The sequence below is a fragment of the Mauremys reevesii genome, linkage group 1, assembly GCF_016161935.1.
Source record: "Mauremys reevesii isolate NIE-2019 linkage group 1, ASM1616193v1, whole genome shotgun sequence".
Lineage (NCBI taxonomy): Eukaryota > Metazoa > Chordata > Testudines > Geoemydidae > Mauremys > Mauremys reevesii.
Genome location: NC_052623.1, coordinates 234,756,025 through 234,779,706, shown reverse-complemented (window position 1 = coordinate 234,779,706; position 23,682 = coordinate 234,756,025). Strand labels below are relative to the sequence as shown.

At 42.6% G+C, this 23,682-nt stretch overlaps 1 protein-coding gene across 1 annotated transcript in view; it reads left to right on the top strand.

Annotated features, from left to right (window-relative positions):
- Positions 1 to 23,682, top strand: part of ATXN10 (ataxin 10) — a 171,621-nt gene that overhangs the window by 8,565 nt on the left and 139,374 nt on the right. The window contains 2 exon segments of the mRNA XM_039520427.1: positions 1,492 to 1,683; positions 7,589 to 7,671. Of these exon segments, the coding sequence (XP_039376361.1) occupies positions 1,492 to 1,683; positions 7,589 to 7,671 (275 nt within the window).

The following is a 23,682-nucleotide window of genomic DNA, read 5'->3' as shown; positions in this document are numbered from 1 at the left end:
TTCCCATTTTAGAGTTGAGGAATTGAGGTAGAGATTGTGACTTGCATTCACACATATAGGAGGTCTGTGGAAGAAGTTGGGAATTGAGCCCAGATCCCTGAGCTCCATTCCAGTGTCTTAACCACTTCACTTTTTTGTGATTATGCTTTCCCTTTTCTCTTCACGTGAAAGTACAGTATTAGCTCCTTATAGAACTTGGTTTCATCAGTATAGGCCTGATCCAAGTTAATGGAAAGCTTTTGAAAACATGGAGTTAAGGTTGCAACCACACAATGGTGCTCTGTTTTCCTTGTGCCCTTCTTGAACGTGAGAGTTCAAATCCTTGAATTCACATTTTGGAGGAAGGAACCAGGGAATGCACACTTAAAGTTACCACAGAAGATATCAGGGCTAGGGATCATCCATTGATGTTGAAAGGCAATAAATTAAAACTGGTAAAAGAAAGTGATTATTTACAAAAAAGGATAATAACTAGTGGAATTCACTGTTACAGGGTATGTACACCAATGGCTTAGTAAGATTTAAACACATTTAAATGGATTACCAGGGATCTAGATCTTCATGTTTCAGGATATAAACTTTCCACTAACTTTCTGGGACTAGAGAAACTTATCTCTTGGCAGGTTATTTTATTATGTAGTTTCTTGTTCCTTCCTCTAAAGCAGAGGTTTTCAACCTGTGGTCAGCAGACCTCTGGAGGTCTGCAGATTATGTCTAAGACTTCCAAAGAGGTCTGCACCTCCATTTTAAATTTTTTAGGGGTGCACAAATGAAAAAAGGTTGAAATCCACTGCTCTAAAACATCTGGTGCTGGACACAGTTGGTCTGAGTACGTATGCTGATTCCTAATTCCGATGTTCCTAAATGATCTTATGCATCTTTTGTGTATGTGGTTAGGATGACTTAGACTGCTTTTGGTCTGAGAGTTGTTACTTAAAGTTCCATGAAAACTAAATCAGTATATGACCTGTACTCAGTAATGGTTGCTGTTTGCTATGTTGTGAAAGGGTAGTGAGAGGTGTGTGTCACTTAAGACTTATGAAGGCTTCTACACTGAGCTGCCTAAAATTTATATTTTCCATGATGCACAAGGTTGTTGTGGGTTTTTTTTTTTTAAGTCCTCGTGATGAACTGGAAATAACTCTAAGTACGTGCTTGGTATATCTTAAAATAAGGTCCTTGATTTCCAGGGAGGGCAAGGTTTTATAGGAATAGAGTTTACTTTATATAACTTAAAAAATTAGTATGAGCCTTTTGGATTTTTCTAACACTTAATAGTGAGTCCCCTCTACTCAAAGATTTGGTGTGTCAGGATGGTTAAGTTTTCTTATTGCAGAAATATATTACAGTATTATGTCAACTCTTCAGTGTTATATTTTAAATGAACATGACTTGAATAATAAACTTCATGAAAGATTTTCTTGTCTAACCAATATTTCCCCACCCTATTTATAATCCTCCTTTACTCACTGCAGTTATACTTTATTTCAGAGAAATGGCAGAAGAAAGTATGTTCCAGAGTCTCCTGAAAATCTTGACTAATGCCTCATGTGAAATGGAATTGGCCTGCAAGGATTCCATGGAACTGAAAACTCTAGACACATGTCTGCTGCTTATAGCAGAATGTTTCAGATGTCTACGGAATGCCTGTGTTCGGTGTGCCAAGAATCAAGATGTTCTGAGGTATAGTTATGATCCTTATTAACATACACACATTTTAGAGAGTTTAAATTGTGTTGGTGCTTTATCTTTTATTTTACCCTGTTGTGTTCTTATTTGACTTGTAAGTATATTAACTGATATTTTCCACTGAACAGAATTCTTTAAGAAAATATTTAGATTGAAATAATTATAAAAATTCATATGTCAGAGTTAATGTTGCTGGATTGTGATGAAAATATGCATTTCTTTGTCCTCTGAATAATGGAAGTTGATTATGTGAGCAGTATAATATTTATGATGTTGTTAACTTTAATTTTTTAGCTTCTAAGTCAGGGGTCGCCAGCCTTTCAGAAGTGGTGTGCCAAGTCTTAATTTATTCACTCTAATTTAAGGTTTCGCGTGCCAGTCATACATTTTAAAGTTTTTAGAAGGTCTCTTTCTATAAGTCTATAATATATAACTAAACTATTGTTGTATGTAAAGTAAATAAGGTTTTTAAATGAAGCTTCTTAAACATTTTAAAATTAAATTAAAATGCAGAGCCCCCTGGCCGGTGGGCAGGACCCGGGCAGTGTGAGTGCCACTGAAAATCAGCTTGTGTGCCGCAGGTTGCCTACCCCTGTTCTAAGTGGATGGATTTTGTAGATGATATGATAGGGAATATATTCTTAGAAGTCCGCAACCTTAGCTGACTTTTGAAATGAAGGATGGTTTAATGTTCTTTTAATACATGTAGGTTTACATCTTGAGTATGACAAAATACATTCAATATTTGTGTATGCTATCTGGAGTAAATTGTACACTGTTAGTTAATGGATGTGAAGAGCTGGAATCTGCCCTCAATTATGTAGTCTCATCTCCATTTATTTCAGGTTGCATGGGTGTATTTCAAGCAGAATTTAGTTTTAATTTCTTAGATTGTCAGTCATCCACTCTGGATTTGCAAAAAACAGTAAAAATAAATGTTAAAGAGCCAGTAATACTTTGCTCTTACAGTACTTCTCATTTTCAAAATGTTGTTACAAATTTAGCTAGTTAACCGTAATAGCTAGCCAGAAAATAGCCATATCAAGGTTGCTGGATTATGTGAAACTGGTGTTCAGAATCTTAAAAATTACTCTTTCTGGGACTTTTCAAACCTGACTTTCATATAGAATACTATATCTCAGTGATAGAAATTGTCCTGTTTTGGAGCAGAATAGATGAAGTGAAATAACAGAACTCCATAAATACTGTGATAGTGTTCAGATGAGGATGTTGCATCTGATAATTTATTTATTTTTAAAGACTTGCATAACTGAAAAAGGCTGTGAATGGAATTTCCTGGTAATAGCAATAAATGATTGTTTAAATGTGTTTTATATTGCGCTTCCTCATTTTAAATGTTTCAGGCTGTAGTGTTTACTTAGAATCCAAAATGAGGGTTGTATAATATTTTGTGGTTGCATCCTATGACAGCAAACTATTCAGACATTCTCAAACTACTGTAGTCTTCTTTTCACTCAACAAAATGTTTAAAGGGTTGTTGCCTTATTTCCCACCACAACAATTAAGCACAAATGCATCTAAAATTCTGAAACATAAAAATTTAGGTGAAATTATTACAGTCAGGTTTGTAGCTATTTTCCAGATTCTTAGAGTTAAATCTTCTTCGATATTTATTTAAAGTAATTAAAACAAGTTTTTTATTGTATTTAAAAATGAAGATTTATAAGTTTTTTTATAAAAACATACCATCTAACACACAATTTCCATAATTAGTCTATTTGCTAGTGGCCTGAATAAATGAATATAGCTGCACAGATGAACTATTAGTCCTGGAGGAATGTATATATAATATATATATTTTGTGCAGAAAATAGCTTCTGCTGGAAAGTTGCTGCCATTCTGCCTTTTGCCCACCAGAGGGCGCTCTGGTGCTAGAACAGAGCAGCTGTTCCTGGCTAGACCCAGCTACAATAAAGAAGAGAGAGAACCTGCAGTGCCTTCTTCGCAGTGCCTGTCAGTCCAGGTCGGGAGACAGACAGCATGGGGATGCCAGAGGGTCATAGACAGGCTCATAAGGGCTAGTGGGGGAGGACAGACTGGGGTGGGGGCTGAATGGGATTGGAGGTGGAGGGCCACAGGGGGAGGGAGATGCAGGGTGACACGGAGACAGGAGAGGGGGTGCAGGGTACATGGGGTAAGATGGATGGCTGAGTTGGGGGCACAGAGACATGGGGACAGATGGGAGGGAGTGCAAGGATACATGGAGTTGGGGGAGGGGGCTGGCTAAGGGGGTGTAGGGCTACATGGGGATGGGGGAAGAGTGCAGGGACATATGGGGATGGGAGGGAATGGGTGTCTGGGGATGGAGGGACACATGGACAGGGTGTGCAGGGACACATGCGGACAGGGGCAGATGTGCCTGACTGAATGGGAGAGGCTAGGGGTCAGGCAGGGTCTGCATGAGGGAAGCTCCCTAAAAATCCCTCCCCCCCCAGAAAAACAAAAACAAACAAACAAACCCTGTTCCATACTTTTCCCACCCATACCTAACAACCCTCCAAGTTTACACCCAGGCTTCTTCCCAGCAATTATTTCCCTCTCTCTCAGCTCCTCTGTTACTCCTGACTGTCCCAAGCCTTTGCATTGCTTCTGAGGGGTGCGGGAAATATGGTTCTGTATTGTAGTTTAAATTAATTATTACTCAGACTTCTGATTTAATATGCCGAGTAAGGAATCTTGATTGTCAAAAAACCATTTCCTGAATCTTTTTTGTTGTCTGTATTGTTACAGACATACTTGCTGACAGGTATTTTGAAATGAATTACCAAAAGATTTGAAACTGGTGTGATTTTGCAATTTTGACAAAATATGCAGAATTTTGCAGAATTTTAAAATATTGTATGTAGATTTTAAATTTTTTGGCGCAGAATTTTTTTTTTTTTTTGGCGCAGAATTCCCCCAGGAGTAAAGTATACATAAGAAGCACACAGTTGTGTGATGGCATATTTTAAAAGCGAGGAAAGTGGTAGTATATATTTTCTGTAAATTTGCTATGAGTTATAGAAATGCAGTTTGGGAGTCCAAACTCAAAGTTGTGTTTTAAAAAAATGTTTTTACAGTGAATTTCAATACAGGCTGAAGATGTCAGTTAGCAGCACTTAGAAATGAAGTATTCCCTGTATCCCTGGAACAAGAATAGCAATGACTGTGCAAGTTTCTTCTTGTCAGCATATCTCAACCTAGATTGGGAAAAGCTACCTCTTTTTCATCCTTCACAAAACAGGGTGAAAAACACTGAAAACCTCAATCATTTCAAGTCCATCTGAAAAAATTTGGTTGATCCTAAATGAAATTTTGTCGAGTTCTTGATTTGACAACAAAAATTAAAAGATGGGTTTGGTTCAAATTGAATTGAATATTTTTTGTTGGCTCTTCCTCCCTTGAACCAAAAAAATCCATTATTTGTTCAGTTCTTCTCAAAATGCTGCCAGGGCTGCTGATGTCTCCTATGATGTGTACACCTAAGAGGACCATTGAATAGCTATGAATTTATGGTTAGTGTCTGTGCAGGAGTTAAGTATTGAATCTCTTATTCAGTGAGTAAGAAGAAAGATGTTGCCTCCATTGGTTGCATCTCTGTGCCAGACTGATGATAGCCTCAGCAGCCAATTAATGCGTGTTGATGCATTTTGACAAGAAACTGAATTCTAATAGCCAAACATGCTGTAGCTTGGCTATATGTGTAAAGGCATCTTTTGCATAGTAGGGATTATTCATAGAGGTCTATTTTGGCTTTGCCACAATCCCAGTGTACATGGGCAGTGTGTGTAGCCTTCTGCTCCTTAAATACCCTGTGAGACACTTGGAATGGGTCACAATGTGATTTTTTGAATTGCCATAAAGGCACAGTTTGTTCAGGATTAAATGTCCCTTTAAATGTTCAGGAACTGTGGATGGAGGGAAAATGATCAGCTGAATTTGGTGGCAAGTTTGCAATATGCAGGGTTTAGAAAGTTAAACCTTTTTGATGCTATTTAAAATCAAGATAATACTGAACTAAGCATTTTCAGGAAGGAATACTAAGGGTTTGAAACAAATAAGAGCCTTGGATGAAAGTATCTGGAGGCTGTCACTTCATTCTTCCTAAGTCATGTAGTTCACTTGGCTCACTGCAAAGAAACTCATGTTTCATACATGTGGACTCCTCTTTGTTTTAAAGCCTCGTTAAAAGGGGCCCAAGTTGTCACTGAAAACATATGCAGAAATATTCAGCTTGGAGCTAAATGTACAGATTCTTAAATATTCCTGTTTGCACTGCTCACTGGAGAGGGTGGTGTGCTCCATGGGAGGTGGAGAGCTTACTGGCATAAGTTCTCTGCCTCCAAGATAACTTTTGATTATGGAACTGTTTGAATACTTTGACTCTAATTGTCTTTTCTGACAAGCTCTGAGCTGGTGGTCTTCCATTCCTCCCTCTGAACTAGAGTTAGGATCCATGACCACCTGGAATTTTCCTTGCCCTTATTCCATGGTTTTGAATATTTCCTAATGCATGAACCCCTTAGTTCTTAATTTGATTTGAGCCATTTTTGTCTGGTATTTTAAAATCTTGATAGTTAATGGTAGTGCATAATATATTGGGGCATTGATGGCATATTTCATAAAGTAAAACTTCAGATAGTTTAAGTAGTTATGAAAATATTTCCATTTAATTATAGAAGTGCCCAACTAAATTCTATCAGTTTTGGATTTTTGAAGCTCAAAGAGGGAAAAGACTGAATCTGGATTCAGTAAGGGTCATTTTATATGACACATTATTATAAGTAAGCTGTTCCGATGGTAATGCTTTATGGTACTATTCAGAACATTGAGGTGTACAAGTGGTGAACTGCTAAGGTAGTTGTCCCTGGTGGTTCAGAAGGGAAGGGGTACACAGTCAGATGAGCTCTTATTGCTTTCCTTTTAGCCAATGGTGTATAGTGTAGCCGGGTTTGTTTTTAAGGGAGGAGTTGAGGACACAGTGGGCTGGTCAGTCTCGTTCAGGAATGACCTTTGGGTTGGGACCTATGAGTAGAATGGGAAAAGATATAATGTAGCATATGACTGTACAAAAACATTAATTGTACATATTCAATATTTAAAGGTAAATTACAACAAAAATGATAGTGCAAGCAATTCATTCTTTATCTTTAAAGTGTGAATTTATACGTGCCTTTTCTCTGAACTGCATCTAGCCCAATGGTGTCCTGCTCCATAATTATTAGGAATCCGAGGTGCTACAGATAGTAATCTTAGGTAATAACAAATAATAACTAGCAATAATACTCCCTATTGTTTTAGTGGTAGTGCAGTGACTATAGACAAATGAAGTAGCTATTTTGCATTGAAACCAGTTCACACACAACCTGTGATATCTTTAGAACTTATTGAATGAGGCAGTGTCAGTCATGGAACTGGGGTTATCCCTTAATGTGTTTGGAAAGTGATACAAATCTTTAATATTCACCTGGAGAGGCTCCAGGGATTAACAGAACAGACTGATCTGAAAGACAGCTTCTCTAACAATACTGAGCCCCGCTCCATCCCAAATATGGACCTGCTGCACTGACATCTACCCAGCATGCACTGGGTGGGTATAAAAACCCAAATCCTTGTGAGGGACATGAAACTGCAAACGTTTAGCTCAGAACTGAAAGTATGGTTATGCTAACAGTCTGAAATGAAAAGTTAACATTTTGTTTACAAGTGTCAGAGACACATGTCCTCCCCAATATGACTTTACCTGTGGTGCTTGATTCTGCATCCACTGAAGTCAGGTGAGAGGCTTCAGTGAGATTAGGATCAATCTGTGATGTTTTGTGATGTAACTCCATACAGTGTTCCCCCCACCCCAGGAGATTTAAAATTAAACTCCCTTTTTCTTTTAACTATATAATAGGAATTTGGGTCTGATTGAAGTGTCTGTCCACTTGATCCAGTTGCTTCATGGATTAGAAGTTGAACAGGAATCGTTACTGGCTGGTAAGAGAGTATGCATTTTGAGTAATGTGTAATCTACGCTATTTTGAAAATTATTATATTTTATTGCTTGGTGGCAATTTTATAAATTGTAGCATTATGTCCTGAAATCAACTTTTTACATTTTTCTATAAATAAGCTATTTTATTTGGTACTTGGCATGCTAACCTTCTTTCCTAATTTGTATTTTTTTTTTAATTGGTGGACTAAGAATAGTATGTGTGTTGTGTGTGTATATACAGTATAATATAGCTGGTGCTTTAAAGGTCACCTGAAGGAGTAAGGCACCCAAATCTGACTTCAAATCTTATCTCCTTTGTGTCACCTGGAAAATACCAGCCCTAAGCCCTTCTCATATACACTGTTTTACTAGGTCCATAATATTTGTCCTCCATTGTTCCCTGGAGATTGTAAAGGGGAAGATATATGGAAACTTCAGTAAAATTATCAGGATATTTAAACTGGCAAAAATGAAAGATGCCTCCACTCTAAATATCTTTTGCTGTTTTATTGTCTTTCACTTGATTTGCTGTCATGCAGAAATTTTTCTTTCTCTGACATTCTTGAAAGAATTTGTTTCTTGGATTCAGATAAATTATGTGGTTGTGGCCTCTCTCTGGCAAGTCAGGACAGTATGTGCCAATAGCTGAACAATCTATTCAAGACCTATTCTTCCCTTAAACTGGACATATAGAGACGTATGCTGTTCAGAGAGAAGAAACTCTCTGTTGGCCCAGTGATACGCACTGCTTCATGTCAGCTGCACTTGCACACCACCACCACCACCACTTTTACCCCCCTCCCAGCTCAATTCACATTAAGTAAACTTCAGTAACTTGTCTTCTCCTGCTTTTCTGTGTATATATGAGTAGGGTCACCAACTCTGCCATTTGTGGTGGTGAGGAAGGCTGGGAGAGAAAACATTTGGTTCCCAGTCTGTTCCATTGTCTCCTTCTTCCCTTTGGAGGGATGGGTAGTTTTCTTTCCTCCTGTGATTGCTGTTCCTCTCTCCTCTCCTCTTGTGAAGGGAGTGGAATTAGTGCCACCAGTGGCTTCTCTTCAAACACCTGCATCGGGTTGGAAAGGAGCAGTGGACCCCAGGAGACCTTTCCCACAAGACTGCTATGATGTAAGGTCAAGACAAAGTACTTCAGTTCCCTGTTGGTGATTCCTTGCCCACTTCCACCACTGTTCTATCCCTTGCTGGGCGAGGGAAAGATTAGTGAGACTCGCAGGGATTCTGTGTGAAGGGAGCAGTACCAGAGCCCCCATTCTTATGTGGAGTAGAGGAGGAGCCAGGGAGAGGAGAACCCTCCACAGAATGTGGAAGGGAGGAGTTGGGAGAACATGGGAGATGAACCTCCAACCATTTCATGGAGCCAGGGAGAGAGGATTGGGACCAGAGGGAACACTACATTCCACACCCGACCACGTCACAGGCCATGGAGTGAAGAGCAGAACTGGGGGAAACAGTGGGAGCCAAAACCTTATAGGGCAGGACAGAGGCCCATAGACCCTATCCAAGAGAGTGATAGGACCAAAGGGTTGACCCCTGGGGGAAGCACCTTCCACCTTTAACCTCTTCAGAGGAACAGGGAGAACAGTGTGCAGAGAGGATCATCCTTTCCTACACCTTAATAGGGTCATGAAAGGAGGGAGTCTTCTTTTTTTTTTTGGTGCCAAATTCTGCAGTGGCTGTGAGTGCTACTGCACTCATTGCAAAAAGCGTTGTGAATGCTGGGAGGACTCTCACTCTAGTGTGGCATGGTGCTTGTTACTTCCAGGTATGTGCTGTGATGTTCATATGCTACCTTGCTGCTGTTTAGATCACAAGAAACAGCAGTGAGACGTCATCATCCAAAAAATCCAGAAAACTGACTTGGTGGAAAAATGAGGCTGAAATACTTAAATTTGTAAAACCATATTATTAAGCCCTTGAAATTTAGAGTAATAATCTACTTTGTGGTTTATTAACCTTAATACACATATCAGCATATGGGTTTGCAGAATGAGGAGTTTGAATTTTAAACAAAATTGGAATACTAACCTTGAGAGAGAGACTGCTAAATACTATATAACATTGACTAATCTGAAAAATGTGTGTGTGTGTGTGTGTGTGTGTGTGTGTGTGTGTGTGTAAAAATGTGATCAGGGGTTAAGTACTGTACTTGAATTAGCCCGTAAAAGGATTTGCCCATGAAAATGAATGAGAGAGATGAGAAAAAGTATCTTTAACCCTTAGAACAATGGAGTTTCCCAGTAGGCTGGCTAAGTGAAAATTGAGGAATAACACATGAGTAGAATGTGTTTACAAAATACAGCATTTATGGTCCTACTTAATGCTTGTGAAGAGAAGGGCTGTTAATCTGGGTAAAGCTTTTAGTTGGATTAAACATAAACCTAAATCAGTTTACCATACTACTATTTACATTTTCTCCATCATTTTTATTACTACATTTACTAATTATCGAAGATATGTTTCTCCCTCATGGGCTGTCTTGTCGTATTTCATAACTGCAATGATGTCCTGGGGCCAGATTTACAAAGGTATTTAAGGGCCTAAAGATGCAGATAGGTGCCTAGTGGGATTTTCAAAGATTAGCAGATTAGGCACCTAAATCCATTAAAATACATTTTTGCCATTGAAAATCCTACTCAGGTGCCTCTCTGCATCTTTAAAGTGCCTAAATGCCTTTTGAAAATCTGGCCCTGGATGTTATTTTAGCAACATCTCCTTCAGAATCATGATAAAATGTAAGCACAGAATCTAAGGGCTTGTCTACGCAAACACTTAGTTTCTGGCAAGCTGGGATACGAATCTACAGTCTGTGTGGAGCCTACTGACTAGCACTGAAAGTTCTCTAGTGCACTTTGATATAACCTACTTTAGAATTGGAGTAAATTAAAGCACATTAGGGAACGTTTAGTGTGCCAGTAGGGTCCACCAGGATTACGACTGTGTGGTAGGCTAATGCACTCTAGATTTACACCTCATCTTGCTGCAAACGAAGTGTGTGTGTAGATAAACCTCAGACCTTGCAGGATGAAGAATTCAATTATAATTAATGCTTTTCTCTTGAGTTGATTCCACTATGAAAACACGCCTCAAACTGTATCATGTAGCTTAAATGAATTTTAGGAACCAAAAAAGTCTGTTTTAAATAATCAGCCTTAAGATGTATGTTTTCACTCCAATTTCATCCAGTGGTATCTATTTTAAGTCATTCAGTGTGGTATGGCAATATTAGTAGGAAAGTTCAGAACGTACTATAATTTGTAATGGATAAAAAACACTGAAGTTATATATATATAGTATCCTTGGCAAATACTGTACCAATGTGGTTGGTTTGGGGGTAGGGAGGAAAAAGTTTGTTTTAATGATGTATTAATGAATAAAACAGCAAAAAGAGGAAATGCCATGTTAAATGCTGTGTGTTGTTAAACACTGGTTAGATTAAATCCAGACTTGCTTTGCATCTTCTCAGCTATGTGAATATTAACATTTTTCCCTTTTTTTAAGTGTGTGGTACTATTTACGTAGGGGCCATGGTGAGATTCCACAGGAATAATTTAGATGAAAGCATTGTCTTTTTCTGATGTATCACCAGTTTTCCCTGTGAGTTGCCAAATATCCTGGACCTTTAAGTAGCACTGTTTTCCAGTTTCTTTTCTTGAGTAGAAACAACATAGCAATATTCTTCTGCATTTTAATCTACCCCTCACAATGAGCAGATAGATACAACCAGTGGAGAAAATAGTGTCTGTTTAGTCACGCTCTTAGTTGTACATCATCACACAGATTATGAAGATAGCCTGGATGGTCTGGAAAAGATCAGGTGATTCTCCAAAGACCCACGGAATCTTGTTTGCAACCGTTCTTAAAACAAACATATCTGGCGAATTCAAACACACAGCTATTGGAGATGGTAAAGACCTATTGGGCTACCCAACCCCACTCATTATCTATCTATCCCTCTAAGAATTTCTTAGCATCTTGTCCAGTATAGTTTTTAAAAATGTATAGCTATTGAAGTGACTTTCATGAGTTTCCTTTAGAGATCTTTCCACCGATTCCTAATTAGATGTTGCAAACTTTTCCCTTTAAGTTCATGCTTTTAGTTGCAGTTAGACTATACCCCAGTTCCTCTCCTCCTACATTTACTGAAGGTGTAATAGAGTCCTAACAGTTTGCTGTTCACTGTGCAGAACTTGGAGTAAGGCAGGGTCCCTGTTCTGAGGAGGCGAAACACTAAGACGACAAACTCAGGGAATTTAAAAGCTAGATGAGTACAAGGTGTTGATGCACAGTTGTGCTACAGTGTTTGTGTTTTGCATAGTTTGTTGCTTTAATGATCATAGCACTTCACCTGGTTGGATTTAAGGCTGATAGGTGTCACAGTTGAAGTAGTTTAAAGTAGCAAATGCTAAGATGGCAGCTCCCATTGAAGGAGAGAACTGCAAATTAAATTGAGGAGAGATAATGAAACGGTGTCAGGGATTTTTCATTGAGTTAACTAAGGCTTTAATCACTGGAGTTGTCTGAGTTGATTGTATGGATGAGTCTCTATTTCTGCAGTGCATGTGCTCTTGGTGCCCAAACTGGTAACCGTAGCGTAAGGTCACGGCTGCAGACATGCTGTCTCTCAGATTGAACATCTTGAGTCAGAATATATAAGGAGTAAGGGCCCAAGGACAGTGTCTGAAGAAAGAAGTTTTCTTCCCTGGTCTTGCCACCATATGCTTTGAAAACCATAAGAAATATGTGGATTTAAAAAAAAAAAATCCTATAGGCCAGCGAACCCAGTCCGGCAATGGGCTGAACGGGGCCTGCGGCTGGGACCCCAGCAGGCAGCAGTGTGCCATTAAAAAACCTGCTGGTCCCGGCCCGCTCTTCTCCACCCCTCCTGCCAGCATTTGCACATGCTTTCCTAACCTCCGTCACTTCCGGCTGGAGGTTGTGTTTCTGGGTTAGCGTGTCCATACCGCTACCTGGTGTCTGCGGAGTCTGAGCGGCCCCGGGAAGTGGCCCCGCCGGTGGAGGCAGGAAGAGGGACCTGGCTCCACAGGAGTGGCCCGGGAAGCCTGTAAGTGGGGAAGGGTCCTGGGTCCCAGCTGCGCCGTGCGCCCGCCCGCCCCGAGCATGGCCGGCCCTGCTCCCTGGACTCGGCAGGTTGCCCCGGGGTTGGAGCTCCAGTGCCGGGATGAGCTCGGCTTTGTACTGGGGCAGGCCGCGTCCCACAGCCCGAACCCGAGCCTGGGGGCTGTGGCTCGCTGCCTGCTGGACCCTGGGAACATCTGGGTCGTGCCTCTTTCCCCACCCCAGGTCACTGGACCCTGCTCCCCTCCGGCACTGAGGAGTCCAGAGCCCTAGTCTTCATCTGCTCCCCACCCCCTCGAACAACTAGAGCCCAGCTGGAAACCTAGGAATCCAGAGTCCTCGCTCCCAGCACTCCTCCCACAAGCGTCAGACACCAGCCCCTTCCCAGAGCCCAGGAGTCCCAACTCCCACCCCGCTCCCCGCCCTACCCCTCCGCTCAAGCCACTGCCCTGATCCCTGCACCCCCCTCACACACACCCAGCCCTCTGCCCTGACCCCTGCACTCCCCACATCCACCAGCCCTCTGCCCTGACCCCTGCACCCCCCATGACCCAAGCCCTGACTCCAGCACCCCCACACATACCCAGTCCCCCCACACCCCATGTCCTGACTCCTGCACCACCTCACATGCCCCCAGCCCCCTGCCCTGACTCCTGCACCCCCACACATACCCAGCCCCCACACACCCCATGCCCTGACTCTTGCACCCCCCACATTCCCACCTGCACCCCTCGCACCAAATGGGAGCTGCCCAGGTAAGCGCTCCACACCCAAACCTTCTGGCTCAACCCTGAGCCCCTTCCCTCATTCTAGCTCCTGGCCAGACCCTATATCCCAACCCCCAGCCTGCTCCTTCTCCCCCAGCCCTGTGCTCAGTGCACCCCCATCCTCAGCTCAGTGCAGAGAGAGAGGAAGAGAATGGGCTCGAACCAGGGAGAAGGTAGATACCCACTCTGTGTGGGCAGGGCTGGGACCCCAGACCGGCAGCGGGCTGAGCTGCTCAATCCACTGCCAGTCTGGGGTCCCGGCTGTTGCCCCGCTCAGCCTGCTGCCAGTCTGGAGTTCTGGCTGCCGGCCCCTTGCCAGCTGGGGTCCCGGCCGCCGGTCCCACTCAGCCTGCTGCTGGCCTAGGTGAACGGAACCCCAGGCCAGCTGCAGACTGAGTGGGCCGGCGGCGTAAGATCAGCATTTTAATTTAATTTTAAATGCAGCTTCTTAAACATTTTGAAAACCTTGTTTACTTTATATATGATAATAGTTTAGTTATACAATATAGACAGAGCGAGACCTTCTAAAAACATTAAAATGTATGACTGGCACGCGAAACCTTAAATTAGAGTGAATAAATGAAGACTCGGCACACCACTTCTGAAAGGTTGCCGACCCCTGCTATAGGCAATAGTGAAAGGCCCTTTAACATCTCTACAGAGTGGATTGGCTTTTGTCTGGTGATGTCTGAGATCTAGGGAAAAACTAAGGAGACAGTCAGACTGATTTAGATGAAAGACCAAAGCTACTTTGGGTAGGAATGTAGGATGTGGGTGCAGTGCTTCCTGATATTTATGAAATGCTGTATAAGGAAGGGGTCTGTTATCAGGGCATGCATCTCATTGACTCTTCAGGCTGATGTGATTTGTCATTTTGATTGCTGTTTTCTATGAAAGATAAAATCAGGCATGCTCCAAGAGGTTCAAAAGTTGACTCCATGGAAGCATAAGTTTTAAGTCCACAGGGCAGGTTAAGTGAGAAAATTCATAGTAGACTTTTAAACAAACAAAACAACAAAGAAACCCATCTCAGCAACCTCTTTACTATTGTGTGTGCAAAAACTGAGAGAACTGGATAGGACAACAGGCTGATCTAGCTGCCAGACGAACTTTCATGGATTCCAACGCCAGAAGGAACCATTGTGATCATCTTGTCTGACCTCCTAAATAACACAGGCCATAGAACTTCCTCAAAATAATTCTTGGGGCATCTCTTTTAGAAAAACTATCTTGATTTAAAACTTTGCCAGTGACAGACAACTTAATGGAACTTGAGGCAGGCCCAATCTCTTTAACAGCTCTGAAATGGTTCAGTATGTTAGTGAATGAAGATACCAGACATAGTAAAGATCCTTGTTAAAAGGCCAAGTAGAAAATCTTTTTTCTCTTTGTAGCATATGTTTCCTCCTCCATAACCGGTTTTATGGTTTTCCAGCAAAATTCAGCAGCCTGTTTGGGCAAGGGACATGAGAGTTCATCAAGGCATTGTATTGCAAGCTTCCAGAATCTGAAATCTGGACTGGGGATCTGTCTCTGATGAGATCTGGAAAAAACTGATACATGAGTTTGAGGATCAGATGAATACCAGAACTGGCAAGCCCTTACTGAAACTATTAGTACTATATGGGATTTGTCAGCTTTCTCTCTGACTCTTGAAAGTAACAGACATGTTTGTAAACAGATCCACTCGATGTTTCCATTACTGCAAACGATTTTAAGGCCTAAAATTTTGCAGAATTCATGAAAGATTGCAGTCACCCAATAGGAGCTGCTGGTGCTCCGCACTTCTGAAAATCAGGCTACTTACTTAAGTGCCTAAATATGGATTTAGGGGCTTAACTTCAGGTGCCCATTTAAAAAACAAAACAAAACTTGTTCTTCCCCCCCTTGCTAATCGTTTGGAATGGTTGGTTGTACAATGTATTTTAGTTGGCTGGGAAGAGGAGTTTAGAGTGGGCTATGTAAATCTGAGTTGAAGTAGTCAACTCATGAAGTAAAAGTTGAAGAAGAAGAAGAAGCTGGTCGTTTAGTCATATTGTGTGTTTCTATTCAATATCATCCAAGTTCTTGTTCCGCTCTTCAGAAATGTTTGTATTCTGATTTCATTGATTTGTTATAGTAATTCTCTCTCTCTCTCTCTCTCTTCTGCTTTCCTGATATCTTCTTTCTTTCCCCCTGATTCCTATTTCTAAAGAGAGAGATTAACTCTAGGTCTGTGTGTGGGGAAATATATATTTCCAAGTATTGCTAAAAACTCCAAAAATTTACTAGAGAAACCAGAATAGCATAGTGAGGATCTAGCACTATGTGTTTAAGAAATCCTGTATTTTTTATTGCCTTAAACTGAGATCTGGGTTTTGCGCTCTCTTCATAAAGAACATGTGAATATTTGGCTTTAAGTATTTGATTGTAGTGCGAGTATAGTAAAGGATTATGCAATTGTAAATTATACTTCCGGGAGCATCTCAAATTCAGTGACTACTGAATTTTATTTATTTGAGAACTTAAGCAAAATTACCTTCCTCAGGTTGATAGTTTGACCCTTCCCACAGAAATTCCACCTATATTTATTTATTTATTTATTTATTGTTTATTAATGTCTATGAAGGGTCATGGAGAAAAGAAACACTGGATTTTTTTTGTTTGTTTTTGTTTTTATTGTGAGCAAATCCTTTAAGCTGTTAAATTGCAAATGTATTGCTTGAGTCATACAAGTTATATCCTGATTTCCATTGTCTGGAGAGAGAGATGATGGGTGTGTTATAAAATGTTTACCATTCTACTTGTTTTGCAGTGTCAAATCTCATGAATTATTAGCAACTGAGTGACTCAGCTTTAAGTGTGTGTCTGTATTAGTTTTGTATTCAGGGGTGACGAAGTGGGGGACAGGGGTTACTGACTGACCTACATCTTAGAGGATTAGATTCCCAGTGAATAATCCTAAAAGGGCAGTTGGATGATTTCCACAAGCGGGAAGAGAATATTTTAAACTGCTTTCCCTTTTATTTTTGTATTTGGGGTTTCCTTTTGCCTATTGGTAGCACAGTTAAGTTACTTATAACCTAAGTAAACCAGATGTTTTTTTTTAGCAGACTTTTTAGTCGCATAATGAAGGGACAGCCTTAATCTTAAGGATTGCCTACTTTCACGTGTGATTTTTGCTTTGTGTATCTAGACTTTTTGGACAGGGGATTGGTGCCAGTACTTTGCTACCACTGTTAAAGCAAAAACTATAATTACATTGTCAAAATAATATTTATAGTATTATTTTCAAGGAATAATTGTGGGAGTGTGATGAATATATTATACTCATCAAAATTTTATATAAACATCATGAGTTTTTTATTTGAGCTATTGGTATTGTGTTTGGCCTTCATGCTTTTCCAATCTGTAAAAATAATATTGGGATTTTCTTGGTCTTCGTAGCATTTGCAGTGTGTATCCTTTGACCAGATAGTTTAATCAACTGATCTTTAAAGTAAACTTGTATTGGCATTTTAGTTACATATTTCCACAGTTGTACTACTTAAAAAATCCCTTTTTCTTTAAAGCATTTCCTCCCCCTAATTATGGTATTATGATTTAGCACGTTATATTTAATTTTCTTGCTTGATAGATAGGGTGACCATGTTTCCCCATGCTGAATATGGGACACCTGGTAAAATTACTCATATTCAAGCAAGTTCAACAGCAATCAATTGTACAAACATTCAAATTAACATCAAGTTGACTGAGCCCCTGTTAAAAAGAAATACTTTGTAGCTGGATTCTTTTTATTTACCTTCTTATCTTTAAGGCTTTAGGGTTCACTGGGGAGGGGTGACACACACCCCTCCCCCCCCAACATACACGGGGACGGGTGACACACACACACACACTCTCTCTCTCTCTCTCTCTCTCTCTCTCTCTCTCTCTCTCACATGGGCAGGGGTGACTGACGGACCTGCCCCTCCCTTCCCGTTGCTCCGGACCCACTTCTCTTGGTACCTGGCACCGAGGCGATATGTGGTGGTGGTGGTGGGGTCACATGCCGCCCGCCCCCCCCACTCCCCCCCCCCCCAGATTTCTGCCAGGGTTCACACCAGAATGTGGCCAGCAACAGCCTTTCGGTGCTGTGTGGGAGGGAAGGGACTGGACCTGCTTCCAGCCCCTCCCACCGCTCCCGTGTGGCTGGAAGCAGCTTGTCCCTTCCTGTCCCCACAGTGTCGAAAGGCAGCTAACACCTCAAGGCTACTGCTGGCCACCAACATAACCCAGCTGCCTCCTGTCCTTGGGCTACAGTGTGGGCAAGAAGGGATTAAGCCCTAAGGATGCATTGTGCACTAGGGCCCAGGGAATCTGACTGCCGGGGCTTCAGCAAACCTGGCCAGAGAGGTGGCTCAGCAGGGAAGGGTGCCTAGGGGACGGAGCAACTCCGTGCTCCCCGGGGGCAGGACCCAGGGCTGGGGTGTGTGTGAATAGGGTTCTAAGCCCCTGCCCGGAGGATTGCTGAGGAGTCTTCAGGTTCGGGGTGCGAACAGGTTGGAAATTGCTTCCCCACCCCCCACACCACTCCAGAGCTTAGCTGAGGGGTGGTGAGGTGTCCTCATGCCAGCACTGTGCGGGGCTTTGGAACGCTTCCTGGCCAGTGCCCTGGGCTGAAGGGTCTTGGGCTTTCCTGGGCCACACGCCGTCCCAGCCAGAGGCACTGGGGGAAGGAAGGCGCCTAACAGCCAGGCTGCTGGTGAGCTCAGCGCCCCGACCAGGGGATGGTTCTCCACACAGTGCTGGGAGCAGGACATGCCCCGCTGTGGGGATATGGAGGGGCAGTGGGACTTGGAGGGGAGGGGGGCAAAGGGGCAAAGCAGGGAGAGGACAGTGAGAGGGGAAGGCCATAAAGGGCTGATGGGTGGGAAGCAGAGGTGACATGTAACCGGCTGGCATCTGCCTTCACTCAGCAACCACTGCAGCTCGCAGCCAGTGCCAGACAGAAATGGGACGGGGGATGGGGCCCTGCTGGCTGAGACCGGCACGCACCAGGGGCTGTGCTGCCAGACCAGCAGGGGGAGCGGCTGGCCCTGTGCACTGCATCTTCGCCCCGCCACCAGCCTTGCACCACCAACCCCAATCGCTGGCCACTGGACCTCCCACTCACCGCTGGTGGGCGGGCGGCTGGCGAGCAGGGATCCGTTTTTAAGAAAAAGTCGGGACACCTGCAGGAGGCCTTACATATGGGACTATCCCTTTAAAAACAGGATGTCTGGTCACCCTATTAATGATTAGTTAATCTGTTTGTTCTTAGAACCATTATATATGTTTTTGTGCTGGTGTATTGAAATACAAATTGAAAGTGAATTTTAGTGCCTTTTAGAGGTGCCAGATTAGCAGTTTCTGGGTGCACCTGCAGTCAAAAACCTTGTACCTGTTTTCCAGCAAAAGTACAACTGCAACTGAGCTAACAATGGTGTAAGCTGCAGACAAGGCTCGGGCATTTTTACTGTTGGCTCATGATAATTCAGCAGGTTTTCATAACCACAGCAAAAATACTTCAGCCTTGATTACACCACTGCTTTCTCTGTTGCTAGCACTAGAGCAGCTGCACTGTCTGTAGGAAAATGGGGGCAAACTTTTCTGGAGACTGAAATCTTTTGTTTATACACAGAACATCTACAGCAAGGACTGCAGCAGTGCAAGCTTCACTACAATTAAGTGTCTGAATCCTGACCTGATCTCTAGGGATGAGGTTAGTTTTCATGTTCATTCACAACCTGATCCAAAGCCCACTAACATCAGTGGAAGACTCCCATTGATGTCAGTAGGTTTTGGATGAGGCCTTTAAACCTTGGCCTCTCTTCTGAGATTGCAAAGCGGAGGTGAGGGGACAGTTCTGATGCCCACTTCAGTTTTCACAAAAGAACTGGACCGATGCCATCCGCACAAACAATGTATGGATTTAACTAAACTTTGAGCTTCTGCTAATTGAATGTTGCTGCTCCATCCAAAGCGTTGGTCCGTGGATTCTTGGGGCGGTCCGCAGACTGTCTAAGATTTCCACAGGGGTCCGCACCTCCATCTGAAATATTTTAGGGGTCCACAAATGAAAAAAAGATTGAAAACCACTGCTCTAATTATATGTGATAGCGTGTGCGGGCACAGATAACCATGCTTCACTGCTCTTTCCTTGCCTGGAAAAAAGATTTTGACATAATCATGCCCTGCAATGTTAGTATAGTAGATTAAGCTTTATGTAATGTACAGCAGTGACTGTCATGTTGACTAGATGCCAAGATTATTGTTTTCAGTCTGATGCATCTCTGTTAACACACATGGATTGGCTGTCTACTCCACAGAGCGAATATGGAAACTTTATTCAAGCCTGACTTTTTTTTCTTATTTTTCTCATTTCACAACAGCCGGATCAGAGTAACGATTGGAGGGTAAGAAGCTCATATGCACTAGAGCAGTGGTTCTCAACCAGGGGTCTGGGGGCCGCAAGCAGATTTCAGGGGGTCCGCCACACAAGGATGGCATTAGACTTGCTGGGGCCCAAGGCAGAAAGCTGAAGCCCAGGGCCCTGAAGTCCTGCCATCCGGGCTTCACAAGGCCCCCTGTGGCATGGGGCCCTGTGCGATTGCCCTGTTTGCTGCCCTCTAACGCAGTCTTTGGCTTTTATATGCAGAAAAACAGTTGTGATACAGGTGTGCTGTGGAGATTTTATAGCATTTTTGGGGGGGTGGAAAAAGAGAGGTTGAGAACTCCTACGTTAGAGAATGGACGAGAAGGGTAGATTAGGGATGTGTGGGGTGAGAGGATTCCCGTGCATTTTAATTCAGACTATGTGTTGCTGCTTGAATGAGAAGTTATCTGTGGCTGTGCACAAGTGGGAGATTCTGTATTTTTCGGTTGAGTTGTATAAATCAGGATGATAGACAGTAAAACTCCACTCATTCTTCATTCTGATTATTAGTTCATGAACATTAGGCCAAATCTTGCCCAGATAGGTACACTTGTGTGACCCCCATTGACTTCAGTGGATTTGCATGGGGGTAGCTGGGAGCAGACTTTGGAATAGTGCCTTTAAAACCTAGTGTGGTGTCGTCATACTGGATGACAAATTAACAATTTACTGTACATTTTTGGATATTTTAATCTCAGAAATTACATCAGTTTCTGTGATACTTAAGAGAATTATTTTTGATCTCTGCACCAGAGGGCAGTGAGGCTTTGAGCTGAGTTGATGTAAATCTTTATCCTGCAATCTGGGGAGGGGGGAAAAAATAAATTGAATTTATACTCTATGGTTGCAGCAATAAGTAGATTGGTGGGATGCACTACGAGGGTTCCCCTCTGCTAGTCAGTGTTGCTGTGTTTAGGCAATCCATGTATCTGTTTGCAAGATCATGGAAAATACAACAATTTGGAGGCTTTCTAGCATGAACTGCCAAGATCTTGTTGATTTGTGACACATACATGGTGGTTTTATAATGTGGACAGAGATCCATTTGGAGCACAAGGGAAATGGGAGTTTGCTGATGTCTGTTTAATTAGAATGGCTTCTGGTTAGTCTGGTTGAGGCTTGAAATGAACAGTAATGCCTGTATTTCTGTGGACCCTTGAACACAGTGTGCTATAAGCCCTTTCCTTCCTCTTCACTCCCCTTTTACTCCACTAGCACAAATATGTCAATAAGAGTCATGATGAGGCAGGTTTGTTTGAATATAAGTGGCATGAACTAGATCTTATGAAAACAGCAGTGGTATCCAACCTGTGGCCTCAAGGCTAGTTGTGGCTCTCAAGTGCAATTGTGTTAAGAAAATCTGAACTTGATTAGGGATTGAAAATGTGTTCCCTGAGCCTTGCTCTGTGATGTTTTAAAACCTAAACTGTTGAATCAGCCCTGTCACTGTCTGGAGGAGGTAGTGCCAGCTGTCTTCTTTTTACTTCTAACTGATTCCCCTGCAACCTGAGGAGCAGCTCCCCTTGCTGGCCACCTGCTGTATTGCAGGGGAAGGAGAAAAGAATTGCTCTTCCTCCCAGTGGCCTGCTTCTCTGCCAGACTTTGCCTGGAGGAGAGCAGTAGTCAGGAGGCTGCCATAATTTATGCCAGTAGACCGTGGTCCTTATTGGACATTGCAGGAACACAGCACGCTCCGCCCACATTTCCTTCTTGCCTTGATGTACCCTCTGTGTCAGGAGGTGTGGTGAGGGAGACACTGGAGCCTGCTATACTGCGATTTGTGCCTGCTTAGAACACTCCATGCTGGAGAAATATCCAGCAGATGACTTGGAGGCAGGAGTAAAGGATATGCCCCCATGCCTGTGTGGGTAGGTGGTGGTGGCTTATCGCTGGCAGGACTTTGGGGGTGGCAGGACCAAGCTCGGTAGAGAGAAATGAGTAATCACGAGAGAATAAATTGGGAGGCGTTTCCTAAAGGTGGCAGAAGAGGGAGAGCAGGCCAGAAGAAAATGGCCTACTGTACACTCCCAAACATATCTGAGGGCAGGAGCTGGTCATTGCGCCTCCTTCCAAGAAAAGTGCAGGTACAGTAAAGGGCTGTTGTTTTGTGGGTATAGATGGTGGGTGAGGATGAAGGCGTGTGGATGTCTCCATAGCTTTCGATAAGCTTTCATATTGGGGGATGTTTATCAAAGCCCAACAGCTTCAGAGTTCAGATAATTATTAGGGCTGTCAAGCAATTCAAAAAATTGTGAGATTAAAAAAATAATTGCACTATTAAACAATAATAGAATATCATTTATTTAAATATTTTTGGATGTTTTCTACATTTTCAAATATATTGATTACATTTACAACACAGAAGACAGAGTACAGTGCTCATTTTATTACTTTGATTACAAATATTTGCACTGTGAAAAAGATAAACAAAAGAAATAGTATTTCAGTTCACCTCATACAAGTACTGTAGTGCAGTCTTTTTATCATGAAAGTTGCACTTACACATGTAGAATTATTATTTTTATATAATTGCACTAAAAATAAAACAATGTAAAACTTTGGAGCCTGCAAGTCCCCATAGTCCTTGCTGTGGCTACGGAAAGATTTTACCTCCGGATTTTAGCATTCGGTAGGGAAATGAATTGTGCAGGAGGCTTTTTTTTTATTTCTTGCTGCTAGGTTAGCCTTTATTATGTGTACTATGTTGTAGGTGTCTCCTTTAGAGGAGTCTTAGCTTATTGAAGGGGTAAGATTTATCTCAGGAAGTTAGTATTCTGGAGATGGGAGGGGTGTCTGTTGTGCAGGAAAAGGGTGAAGTCTTGATGCTGCTCCTGTTGGGTTGAGTTTCTGAACTCACCAGGCTCGCCTCCTGTCGAAGAGGAAGAGCGTTTCATCTTAGAAATCTGCATTCAGTATTGGGGGAGGACAAAGGATGGGGGAGCAAGCAATGACTTGTGCAGGAGGAGGGTGTGGGAGGTGTCTTGCTGCTGCTTCTGGAAGGGTGGTTTCTGGTACTGGGCTTGCCAGGCTCACCTCCTTTTACTGAGCTAGGTGGGCTCCCTTCAGATGAGCGAGCCCTTGTTTGGGAGGGAAGTTGGCTATTACCTCAGGGACTCGACATATGGCAGGGGAGGAGAGGCTGGTGCAGGGAGCCTCAGCTCACCAGGACCCTGTTCTCTGAGGTGTACCCCCCCGGAGCAAGAGGCTGGGGGAAAGGGGGCACGGGCAGGGTCAGGTCCCTACCTCTCCAGGATGGGAGCCACTTCTCTCCTCTCCTTTCTTCCTGACCTCTGGAGGCAGAGTGGGTTACTGCGTGCGACCGGACACTGTCAGTTTCCTCTGCGGCTGATGCCTCCCTTCCTGCCCAGAGGTATGTGATTAATGGTAAAAAAAAAAAAATTAGAGTTAATTTTGTTTTCAGTTAATCTCAGGCGGTAACTGATTGACAGCCCTAATAATTATAGAATCATATAAATATGAGGCTGGAAGAGACCTCGAGCAGTCATCAGTCCAGCCTCCTGTACTGAGACTGGACCAAGTAAACATAGACCATGTCTGACAGGTTTTTTGTCCAACCTGTGTGTAAAAATCTCCAATAATGGGGATTCCACAACCTCCTTTGGAAACCTATTCCAGAGCTTAACTACCCTTATAGTTAGAAAGCTTTTCCTAATATCGAACTCAAATCTCCCTTGGTGCAGATTAAGCCTTTT